This window comes from Drosophila teissieri, chromosome 3R, assembly GCF_016746235.2.
Source record: "Drosophila teissieri strain GT53w chromosome 3R, Prin_Dtei_1.1, whole genome shotgun sequence".
Taxonomy (NCBI): domain Eukaryota; kingdom Metazoa; phylum Arthropoda; class Insecta; order Diptera; family Drosophilidae; genus Drosophila; species Drosophila teissieri.
The window spans coordinates 22,344,757-22,357,294 of NC_053032.1; the positions used below are offsets into that span (position 1 = coordinate 22,344,757).

General features: G+C 39.8%; 1 protein-coding gene across 14 annotated transcripts in view; it reads left to right on the forward strand.

Moving 5' to 3' along the window:
- Window positions 1-694: 694 nt before the first annotated feature.
- LOC122618984 (very low-density lipoprotein receptor) overlaps window positions 695-12,538 on the forward strand; it is a 33,571-nt gene continuing 21,727 nt past the window's right edge. For 7 of the 14 annotated variants that reach the window (XR_006326067.1, XR_006326068.1, XM_043795593.1 and 4 more), the window contains exons 1-3: window positions 695-905; window positions 1,544-2,078; window positions 9,728-9,868. Coding sequence is in view for 5 of the 14 variants with exons in the window: in XM_043795593.1 (XP_043651528.1) it covers window positions 1,556-2,078; window positions 9,728-9,868 (664 nt within the window). In the remaining 9 variants the exon portion in view is untranslated. Of the gene's footprint in view, window positions 906-1,543; window positions 2,079-9,727; window positions 9,869-12,227; window positions 12,399-12,538 lie in introns of those variants that run through there. The other 7 variants (XM_043795602.1, XM_043795604.1, XM_043795597.1 and 4 more) reach the window with 3 other exon arrangements.

Genomic DNA, 12,538 nt, shown 5'->3' on the forward strand with positions numbered 1-12,538 from the left:
ATTATTCATCGAAGTTTGATGATTTTACACTTTGATGATATCCAGACTTGCTAAAAGCCCTTCGTTTTTCTCGAGCAACTTTGTTATTCAAATGGAAAGCATATTATGAATTGGAATTCAGAGGCACAGGTGCTGTGCATTGATCAATTTCCGCTCGAGTAAATGTTCAAATGCCTATTGGCCAGTATTGATTGAATCACGTGTGTCTAAGCTACGGAGCACATTACTAGTTTCAATCGCAAACCTTGACTGATTGACCCGGGCCAACAAACAATTGAGACCTATAATTTCAGAAATTGCTACCTCACTAATTGGAAGCCGAAACGACAAATAGTGGAACACACCTCCAAAATTGATTGGCTTACGTGCTAAGAGAGCGGCCGAAGAGAGAACCACCTGTTTCAATGTCAGCTTGGTTTTGTTTGCGCTCTGAATTCTCTTAGTGTTGGGGGATCGATGCTTTTGATACTTTTCAACTCTTTAGGGCTCCCCCGATGATGACGTCGGCGCATGTGGCGCTGTCATTTCTTCGCTCTCTTTTTTTTCTCGATTTCTCGACAGGTAAGATATGGTACGCGTGGCGATCTTCGGTTCGTCGCCGAACGAAAGACGAGCACAGCCGAAGTTGCTAAAACAGTGCCATTGGTCACCGCTCACTTGGGAACCGATATTCTGCCGGCAGTTTGTACTCGCAGTGCGTGTCGCTAGGTCGTCGCTGGTCGCTTATCGCTCATCCGCCCCATGCTTTGGATATAACTTCACCGTTAAGACCGAGAAATTTCGGAATGCGAAAAAAGTTTCGGAAAGCAAAAGTTCAAAGCAAATAAAAAAAAAGTTCAAGTCGGGGCTTTAAGGCCAGCTCATCGCATTTGTCGAGCGGAAATAAGTGTTAATTGAAAAATAATGTATGAATCTATTTTGGCCGAACGTTACGTCAATATGTCATGTGAAAAAACAGCATAAATTTTTAGTCGTACATGTGTTTTGCCATGAATTAAAGTAAATAAAAGATTTGGAAAAGCAGAACCAATAACGATACCGAACTGGAATAATGGTGTCAATGGGTAGCGGCTGCGCATGACTTACCAGGCTTACCTGGGGCTTATCGCCCGTTACTCCACTGATAGCAGATATATTCAAATAAACATTAAATGAGAGCAAACTACAAATGAGCGAGACGGCATGAGGGCCTAACCCTCGTTTTGACCAAAGTCGTCGCCCTTAGCTTGCAGTTTTTTGTGTGTGTGTGTATTTCGTGTTTTCTTTGCTCTTATGCTGTTTTTTCGCAACATCGTATGATGTTTCTTCTTTCCGTCGTGGCTTTTTCCGCATGTTTATCGTACCTACGCCTCGCACTCTCTTCCCGATACATTCGATTCAGTCGCTCACATTCGTGAACTTTTTTTGGCAAACGTTGCGTGTATTCGCCTAAACTTATTATTTAATGGACGTTGTATATAAATAAGTTGGCAAATCGAACCAGAGCGAAAAGCGTGTGTGACCCACTGAGCCTAAAGTGCAATTTCTACCGTATATATTCTAGCAGCTGCAAAAGATGGCCACAGCCTGCATGCCGCAGTTTACGGAATCTTTTCAAACCACCCACTTGGAGTTACCAACAAATGAAAGTGGCAATAGAGAACCGTCGAAAACAAGTGGCTTCTTCTACAGCGCCAGCACACATTACCACAGCAAAGTGCAGCAGCTGATCAGCTTCAGCTTCACCTCATCGTTTCACCTGCTCTTCATCACCTGCATTCTGAGCATCAGCAAATTCTGCAATGCGGCGGCGGTAAATGCCGCCCATGTCACCGCTGCCACGCCCACTGCCAGCGAGATAATGCACAATCTGACCGGATCGGCGCTGCTGGAGCGTCTGAAAGCCAGTACTCTGGGACCCACCCTCGATCAGCTGAAGCACTTGGCTCCTGCGGCAGCCAACAGCATTAGTCCTGCGACAGGATCTGGCATGGGCATCGGAATGGGCCACTTTGGCAACTCCATCAACTCGGTGCTGAACGGGAATCCACTAAAGTTCCTGAATGTGTCGGGCAAAATCGGCACTCCTTTGGATATATGTAAGTTACTAAGCCAATTGATTTATTACTAATCATAATTGCGGAGAATTTCTTGAACGGATGTTTTTTGTAGCGATAAATTGATTAGTCACGCTTTAAAAGAATCAAACAGTTTTTGACTCATTACTCATTTGGTTATAACATTATTATTTTACTTTGAACTCAATTTTTTAATTTCTTAGATTTATGATTAAAACAAAAACATAACTAAGATACAAATCACAAATCACAAGTCACTATGACGGTCTAAAGAAAATCATAATTATGTTGACATTTCAATAACCAGTGTATAAGGTTTTACATCATAGCAAAACTCATACTTGTGTCTTTGAAATCTATTAAAAAAGCTATCAATACAATATTATAGCTGCAGTAAAGCTGTTTAGAATTATTGACCTAAAGACATTTGAATAACCATTTCCTTTTCAACCTTAATGAAAAGTGGAAGTCACCTTAGGTTGGCGTTCATAATCAATCTTAATTAGTTCCTAATCACGGTTCGATTTTATCTGATCTTCTTCGATTTCTCCGAGTGTAAGGGGAGGCGGTGTTTATAGTTGCTGCCGCCGCCTCTCGCATTTCTGGCGATCATGCCACCAGCCACGGCTCCATGTGTACATATATACATATGTATGTATATATGCATACCCCGTTTTCCAGTCCGACTCCGATTTTAGCTAAGGCTCGAGTTTTATTTATGTGATTTTCGTTGCCAGCCGAAAGCCAAAGCGTCTGGCAATGCCAGTAAACTCCACTTCCATTTCCATGTCTCAGCATTCCACAACGTCATACGATTTCCAGACTGCAGAGCTCTTCCCCTTTGCTTCCCCCGTTCCGTGCTCTTTTTGTCGGCAGAAACCTTTTACTTTCCTCTGCACTCGCCTCTGCTTACACTGTAACCAAAGTTCCACTAAAACTCTCGAAAAATAACTCAAAAAATTATAGGCTTAAAGTGACTGAACAACCGGCATAAAATATAGCATACTTTTTGGCGTGCGACCTATGACATATAATTGCAATGAAGGATAGTTCCGAATTTAGGAATTTTCTTTCAGTGTACACTCTTTGCTTGTTCTGCTTCCCCTTGTAATTATTCCGTTTTATGCTTATTTTTTGTACCGGCCGGCTTCGCTACATGAAGCGAATGGAGCGCCACTTGAAGACTTAAACTCCGGCGGCTCTCGTGAAACTCAAAGAGAAAATACCGAGAAAGAGCGAAGAGGAGAGAAACTGAGTGGTAGGCGGGGGAGAAGAGAACAAAAAGAGCAACAAGTGTCCGATTCTTGGAGTTTCTTGGCCTTGCACATTGGTCAACGTTTTTTTTTCTTCAAAACGATCCCAGCACGTGGCAGATATACAACTCCAATAAAAATGGAAATATCCCAACCTATTTATAAAGATTTCTTGTTACCAAGCTGATCTTGATCTTGATATTTATTTTGATTACTACCCATTCAAAAATAATTATCTAGTATTAAAACCTAAGCTATGACTTCGCTTTTATAGACTCCAAACTCTGAACACATAAACAGAAAATTGACTGACGAAGTAATTTAAATGCACTTATTTTTAACGCGACTGTTTGTAAATGGTATTGTATCAGCAAGTAGTTTACATAAAAACCTACGTAAAACATTTACATTTATAACTATGAGAAAGTTGCTGAATAACCAAGTTTTTGCACAAATTAAAAGTACAGTGTAGAACATACAATACAGTGGAACTTAATTTAATTTCAGGGCACAGTATCAAAGTACTTACCATTGTGATTCACCATCTCTGAATTTTAAAACTCGATATGATGAATGAATTCGAAAGAGCTTTTCATTATGTTCGCAGTAGGGGAGTCACAAATCGTTGGACTCCAAGCAAGTTTGTGTTTAATCTTTAATGAAACCTTCAACTTGGCTAAAAGCGGAGGGTTAAAACGCTTTGCGTTTATGCCAACGAATGTCAAAGGTAAAAACAAACTGAATAACGCTGGGTCATGATAATCGCCGTAGCTTTAAGGTTAAAAGCAGATGATTGAAAGTGGAACTAGCGAATGATAAGCCGTTGCATCATAAGATATATAGTTTGCCATCAATCTATGTCAAATGGATTTTAGTGCTTTTTAATGGTTTCTGGTCGAGGATTACCCACTCCTGGTGTCTAAATGCATTTCCGCTGTACTTTTGACAGTTTTAATATAAACCAATATCTCAGGTGCCAAATATATCGTGAGACAGGTTTTAATCCGATTTATAGGTCATGGCATGGCAGTAATTTCCGCCCAACAAAACTTGGAGCAAACCCAATCGAAATCATTGCAAACTCGAGTAGTTTGCAGGACGACGAAATTGACAACGCTCATTTGGCAGCAAGTTCTGGGCACGTCCTTGACAGCTTTAATGACTGCTTTTAAACTGCGACAACGTAAGTTTCCCAAGGCATCGACTTCCTGGCCGAGTTGATTTATTTCAAAATCGAATTTAAACAAGTTTGCAGGCGACGATGGCGAGGCGAAAAAATAAAAAAAAACTCCTCGGCCAGTCCCAACTTGGCCGGGACATTTATAATTAACTTGGCTAATTACGGCTGGAATTTGCACGTGCTCTCTGGACTCAACTGTCTCTGATACAAACTTGGTCCCTTAACTGGAGTTGGTTGCATTGCAGCCAGTCCAGTCCGTCTGCCTTAATTACAAAAACATTTGCCATTATGTATAATTATGGGGCACGAAATAAAAAAAACCGATTTTCTTTTGTGCTTTTGTTTGAAAACTGGTTTCCAGCACTAGCACTAATGGAAGCCAAATAAATGCACTGCAATTGTTCGTGCTCCAGTGACAAATTTCATAAGCGATGCATGCAAAACACAATCAGACGGTGTTAACTGTATCTCAATGCTGGCCTAATGAGTACTGCCAACAAAGTGCGAAGGTCAGACCTTCATATGCCAGCTATTTCCCACACAGCCCAGCGAATTTCTCTTTTCTAATTGGTTTTCTATTTTCGGGCATTCATCGAAATATAACGCATACGCCGCGTTGGCGCGCCGAATTCAATTGCAAGGCAAAAAAAGGTGGCGTGATTTGTTGGCTAGCATTAGCAGGGCTGTCAAAAAAATCCCACAATAGATACTACGAATGTGCATGCATTAGAAATTCAGTGGCGCTATATTCAGCGCTATATCTCACAGCAAACAGGTGATGACGTTGGCGAAATTCCACTGTACATACAACTGTAAGGAACATCATTCATTATTAGCAGATAGTACTGAGTCATCTTAATGCCATTTTCGACGCCCAAGCGACTTTGGCCAACAGATGTGTGAGTAATTGTTATTGTTGTTAATAATGTTGTTTGTCTGTTTTCGTCGGCTATGACGTTAGCGATCAGGCCACCTTTTTTCCCATTAAGCAACAACAACTGAAGCAGCCAGCAACAATAACAAGACACTCGTACTGAAGCATATCGAACGAATTCACATCTCTTGCCAACATTTAAGAGCAGTTTCAATAGTTTCTCTTATGTTTTTTATAACTTTTAAGAGCTCACGAAATAAAGTTCAGAGTTGACGATCCCCTACAGCGAGTGCAAACTGTACTGGTTGGTATCCAAAGCGCAGTGCTCACATGATTATACAATTATTTGTTGATTACTCTTTATCGTTGTGCCAAAGGTAACCATTTTTATCAGCCCATATGTTATCTCCACAACAGTGGAAAAAAATCACACGAAATTATTATAATTATGATAAAAACTTTAAGCAACTACATTTTTCAATTCAATGTTATTTGCATAGAGTAACTCTGACTCATCTAAAGTATTTTAGGCATCTCATGCTAGACTAGTAAATTTATAATTAAAACCAACTACGTAGCTATGACTTGTTTATGGTGGTTATAAGATAAGATTTATTAATCTTCCGCTTACTTCGGAATCGAATTTATGAGTAAGTCTAAATCTATTTTCGCAATAAAAACTATACTAACGATCTAGTTGGTACCAAAACATTACGTGGTATAGATAAGGCGTCTGCAAATCGTAGTACTCGTACCTGAAGATAGTGCTGTTGGCTTTGGTTCCCCCACCCAGAAGGTTATCTGTCTTATCTGAAGTGCCCAGGCAGGCGCTTACAGATAGTCTAGATAACACACTAATAGATAACTAGCTAATCTACACATAGTAGTTCTGATTAAAAATCGAATACGCATCCAATTGAAGTGAAGTTTGTACAACCATTAGGTTGCAATGCAATTACAGTAGTCAACAAAAGAACATTAAAATTAAACTGTGTACAAATTTGGGAAAATAATGAAAAAGACTATATATGCATACCAAGAACTTAGCAGATAATAAATCTAATGCATTTGTTAGCACCTAGTTAAGTAGCAGACCCCTATTACTGAACCTCAAATAGTAGGATTAAAGATTAACTACATGAATTCAAGCAAACAACGTTTTAAGACACAAATAAGTAGGCACGAGGCACAATAAAAACTTACTTTTACTATACTTACGCAATTATTAGCAGTTTAATTTTGGTAACCCAGACTGCACTAGTCGATAAAAAAAGAACAGCCAGCAAAATAATGATTAAACTTTTTGAACCCATGCGTAGAACAATGTTATCACTTTGAACTGCTGTTCAGGTGCAAAGTGCTCGCTATCGAAATTGGCTGGCTTCATAGTTTATCTAAACTGGAAATATTTCGGTTAATTTGCGTAATGCCATGTTGTTATTGCGGTGTAGTTGACCATGGTCGAATCAGTGATTAATCACCGACTATTAATAGGATTGCAGGCGTAATCAAATCAGAGGGGGGGTGGGGTTTGGTTTAGGCACAATCGCCGACAACCTTTCGGGCCATTAATAAAGCATTTATATTGATTTGAACTCTGATTGACTTTTGCGCTGATTTCTGATTTCTGTTTATTATTTCGCCCTCTTGGCTAACCAAGACAGCCCTCCTGTCATGCCCTTTGCTGTCATTGAATTAATGGTGCGAGATTTTCATGTGAAATACACTCTTGACCAGCATTTTCTTTCCTGATTGATTCCTGCTCCAAGAAGTAAAATAAAACTGTTCAATGAACTTCGCATTAAGCATTTAATTGGCCAGTTGCCTTTGCGCTGGACGGACGGACATTCGTAATTCTGTCAATCAAATTGGCGGCTATTACCCACGAAGGCAGCTGCTCCATGTTTGCACTCTTCTGTGGAGCACACCGCAAATTATTGCCCCACTGATTTAATTTGTATTAAATAGGTGGCTGTGAGAATTGGGTGAAATGCGCTGGAAATAAATGCCTGGAGGTTATAATGATAAGGCTTCACTGAGAGACATCAAATTAAATATTAAAGAAAATCATTTTCCGTATATACTTTACTAGAAACGGATATTCAATATTAAACAAGGAAGAGTTACAAGAGTCAAGTTACAATCCTTCAATGATTTCCTATGATTTGTTTGAGTATTTAAAATATTCACAAACAAAAGTCATTAATTGGAAATGCCTCCAACGAATCAAAAATTCTGTTAGCAGGTTGATTTCTCATTTTATTAAGAAAGTCGATTCAAATGCATTAAGCTGCTCTAAAGTATCCGCTTACTTAGCTTTGTGAATAAAAATAAACCCACCGCACAGTTGAAAGCGATGAGAATGAATTAGAGAAAATAATTTGTGGGTGTCCATTTAGCAATTGCCAGCTATAAAATACATTTCTGGAAATGCAAAATAAATAGCTTGCGAGAAACGGAGATGTATAAATTTCTTTTTGGTTTATAATCCAAGTTCTGTCAAATGGATTGGATGGGGCATTCGCTTTTAATATTTATTTCAATTAAGCTACTAAACGACTCACTTAAAATGCAAATTGCATTGCACATTTACATACAGATTTGTCTACAAAAGCAATTGCAATTTCTGAGCACCAAACAAGTGCAACCCTACACACACATAAACACACACACACACATACATGGAAACACAAACACGTACGACAGGAGCAAACAAAACTCTTTTCATAAATTCAAAATGTGTGCGCACATTTTTAATAATTTACGGGGGACTAATAAAAAATTTCCACCCAGCAAAAGAATGAAAAGCTGCAGCTAAAGGCAGCAAGAAACTGAAGCGTTGAATATACATACATATATTTTTTGGCAAATAAATACACGTGCTTGCATAGGAAAAATGCAAAATGCAGGCGCAAGTTTAAAGCAAGAGCAAAAAGATACAATCAGCGAAAAAATTTGAGGCGATGAAAGTCGGAATTTGAAGCCAGCATGCCTTGAAGTTCCCATGGTAATGAACCACAAACACACTCGTCAAATCCGTGTCACTCGGGCTATCTAAGTGTGTGTGTGTGTGCGAGAGTGTGAGCGTGTGACCGTGTGTGTGTTAGTCCTCCTGGACATGTGTGCGTGCCGAGGGCAATGCATGACAGGTCTGATTTCGTAATTAAATGCGTGTGTGTCCAAAGGAGTGGACCAAAGTGAGCTAAATTGGAAGTTCTTAACAGAAGTTGTCTTATATTTTCACAATTTTACCAAAAAAGGACTGCATATTAGAAAGATATCAAAACAATTTTCATAAACATTACTCATACGACCAGTGGACAAACTCAACATTTTGTTTGTAGCAGTACAGAATGTTATAGATTAATCTGGGAAAAAGGGAAATAAGTTGTTTGTATATATATATACATATATCTTACATTTTATAATCTATTTAAAGAATATTATTTTATATATGTCGAGCTGGATCCAAAGTGCGTTGCCTACAATTTGGGTCCACTCTTAGGAGCTCCTGTGAGTGTGCGTGACTTTTTGGGTGAGCTCGTGCGTGATTTTGACGCTGCCTAAGCAATTGTCAATTTGTGTTAAATGCGCGCAATTAAACGGTAAATGCTACGCGGATAGACCGCCTCACACACACACACATAACCAAACACACAGACACAATCCGAGACACTTTGGCATAATGGCGTCACATTAACCGAAGTCGGTTGACTCTAGCATATATGCTAAGCAGATACTAACATACATACGTGCATATGCTAATCGGTCCAAAGACACAGAAAATGAAAGATAGATTAGGGCGGCCGAGCAAAATGTCAAGTGGCCCGTAAAACGATTGATGAAGCCATCACTTCCGAAACTTTCCAACTAGCTGCCATCAAATTCTCGCTTATTAATTTCGCCACCCCAAAAACTTGCGGCCCTTCGTCGTTTGGGGTCCTTTTGCGGTCCACCACAAGAACATGGACCGCAGAAACAACACCCACTTGGCCACTTCTATATACATAGACATGTGTAAGCCTCGCCCTTCGGCTGGATTTCATTATTTACAAGTTTTTGTTTATTGTCAAGTCTCGGCTTTCATTAAAAAGGGTTTTAAGGCTTGTCAACAAACGCCTTTTCTCCACAATCCCCCCTCCCCTCCCCGTTTCCCCTTCGCAGTAAACCATCGCTATCTCAGTTGCTCAGTGTGTGTGCTTAACGAGCCAAAGTTTTCAACTTAAATTTTAGTTATGAATTTTATTAGGCCCTCCCATTGGGATGTGCAAACTCCAACCACGCTCGTTTTTCCGTTTAATTATAGTCTGCGGCTAACCCGAGGATTTCAACTTAATTAATTAATATGCATTTGATTTTGCAGCGCTCGGTCTGACCAACTACTGCGATGAGAAGCAGTTCCAGTGCTCCACCGGCGAGTGTATCCCCATACGGTTCGTGTGCGATGGCTCCTCCGATTGCCGGGACCACAGTGATGAGCGGCTGGAGGAGTGCAAGTTCACAGGTGAGTGCACAGCGGGAAAATTCCCATTAAAATCCACGCATAAATTACTCTGATTTAAAGCCAAACTGGATTGGTTTTAATTGCAAATTAGCGTTTAGGCACTGACTGGCTTTCAATTGTGTCAAAAGTGTGTCATATTTTAGTTATTATACATTGTAATTGGGTATCTTTGAATAAACAGCTCTTTTTTTGAGTGTTTAAATCAATAACACTGACATTTAAATGAAATAACCTGTAAGTTTCGGCTGAGCTTTGATTTTTTGTGTGACCAACCCGGGGTCGAGTTCATCATGGTGCTTCCTGCATTTGTGCAAATAAATCACCCGAAATTCTAAGGAGCTCTTCTGCCCTTGCCATTCTCCATTTCCATTCCATACAATTTTTATCTTTCCGGCTCTGATTAGGCCTTCAATTCAGCTGTTGTCTTATACAAATACACTCGAAAGGTTGCACGGAACCTCGCACTTGAAAGAACTCAACAGCCAAAGCCGCAAAATGTATTTGCAGTCCGCTTTTTTTCTGGCTGTATCCTTTGCTGCTGTAGCCATTTCACCAAAGGAAAGAAAGTTTTACTCGTTGCTGGTGTTGCTTTTTCGTCTTATTTACTTTCCTACATATACGAGTATGAGTATGTGTGTGGCCATGGTCCAGAACTGGACACGGAGTATCTGCAAAGTCAAGCGCTGGCTCCGCAATTGGGTTTGGGTTTGAGTTTGGTATTGGGATTGGGATTTAAAGGATCCCTGCATCCTGGAGGTCCTGGTCCTGGTGCTGGTCCTGAAAACGCAGCTGTTGCCTGCGAACTACGTGCGCTCTCGCTCTAATCTGTTGTCAGTCATTTGTAGTTTTTCAATTTAGAAATGTCACAGAACTAACCATTTACTTCGCTCTGCGTGTGCTGTTTGCCCTCGTATTGGTTTTGGTGTTTTTGTGTTTTTGTGCTTTTCTATGTCGGCCGTTTGTTTGGCTTCGCTGTTGAGTAAGTAACAACTGGCTGTTTATTTAGTGTCATGTAGGCAGGACTAGAAATTCCCCCAAAATCCCCGTGACTCCCCGACTTTATTTTCATTTAATTTTTACACTCTGCGTGTGCGTGTGTGTGTGTGTGTGTGGATTTTTTTATTAGCCTCACTACATTTAATTTAAGTTTGGTTAGCAGACCAGTCTGTTTCGGTCCACGGTTCGTTGGTTTCGTTTGGCCTGGGGCTTCCCGAAAAATTTAACATTGCCTACTTTCGGGCAGCAGTGCTCAAAACACTGCCAGCCGTAAATATTGGGCATGGACTGGGGCTTGGGCTTGGGCTTGGGGCTTAGTAGTGGTCTTTAAGCACAGAAACCAGCTGAGCCGCAATTATATATAGTATAGAGGGTCTTATGTCGAGCACACGCCTGCTAAATTACCAACAACCCAGTCCCAGTTCCAGTTGCAGTTGCAGTGCCATTCGAGTTGAGTCTAATTGGAGGCACTGCAAGCAAGTCAAGTGCAATTTAACTAAGCCATTGCATCAGCTTTGGGTGATAAACTGGACGGCGGGCTCAAGAACTCAAACTCAAACCAAATGCTTGTAATCACTCAAAGAAGGAAAAGCTTATTGCAACTTGATTGCTAAAAGTATTCAATAAGTCTTGCAGGTACTTTATCACCAACACAAATTTGTAAATATATTACAAATATACTGATAAGCTAAGTTTGCGAATTTATTTGTCAAATCTTAGACAAAGTAATGCAAGTACATAGAAAAAAATGTGATTAAATATATGAAGTTAAAGATATTTTACATAATAATAATACACTTTGTCAATTATAAAATCACTGCCTCATTAAACAATCATGTTTTAGATATTTATTTTGTATCTTAAAAAAAGAATTGGTTCAATGAATTGTTAATATGCGCCTTAAACTTTTTATCAACCGGACAATTGAGAAACAACAAATGCACAACAAGGAAATCCAGACTAAACTTGACCCAAAAACTTGTATTAAAGTATAAGTTCTACACAAAGGCAGTTCAGACGGATCTCTAGCTTATAATCTAGAAACTACAGCAGTAGTTTACAGACGAGCGTTATCAGTGGCTTATAATTCAAGTGAACTAGCAAGGCGTCACAAAAACACATTAATTTCTAGTGACATAGGGTCATTGGGTTTTTGTGAATTTTTCCTGTCTTGACAAATTGCGCACAAAAATATGGATTATTAGTGAATACGGATTAAATTAAAATGCCGGAGCGTCCTAAACTCACTTATTTGAGTGCGAGTCTCGCAAATGAGTGAAAGCTCTCAGCGAGGCGCTCAGCAAAGTCTGCAAAATACTGGATTCTGCCATTCGGATGCTCAGCATCCGATGAGGACCAAACTGCCATCAGTTTGCTTCGAGCTCTGCAAAGAAGCGGACGTGTGTGCTCTGCGGCCAGGATAACTGAGATTTCAGGACTCCGAGGCGTCAAAAATAAAATCACTTTCGTAAAACACAAGTCGAGAGGAACTAACAAAAATAAAGTGCATAATTCTTTCAGCTTAAAGTGATTTGTAAATGCATATTATAAGAAAGTGAAAATATTTAAACAAATTGATTTAAAGAAATCTAAATAAACAGCAGTGGTCGGCTGGCAAAAATCAATGGCAAGGCCAAATTGTGCCGACAAACGCTAGCAGACAGATTGAAAACA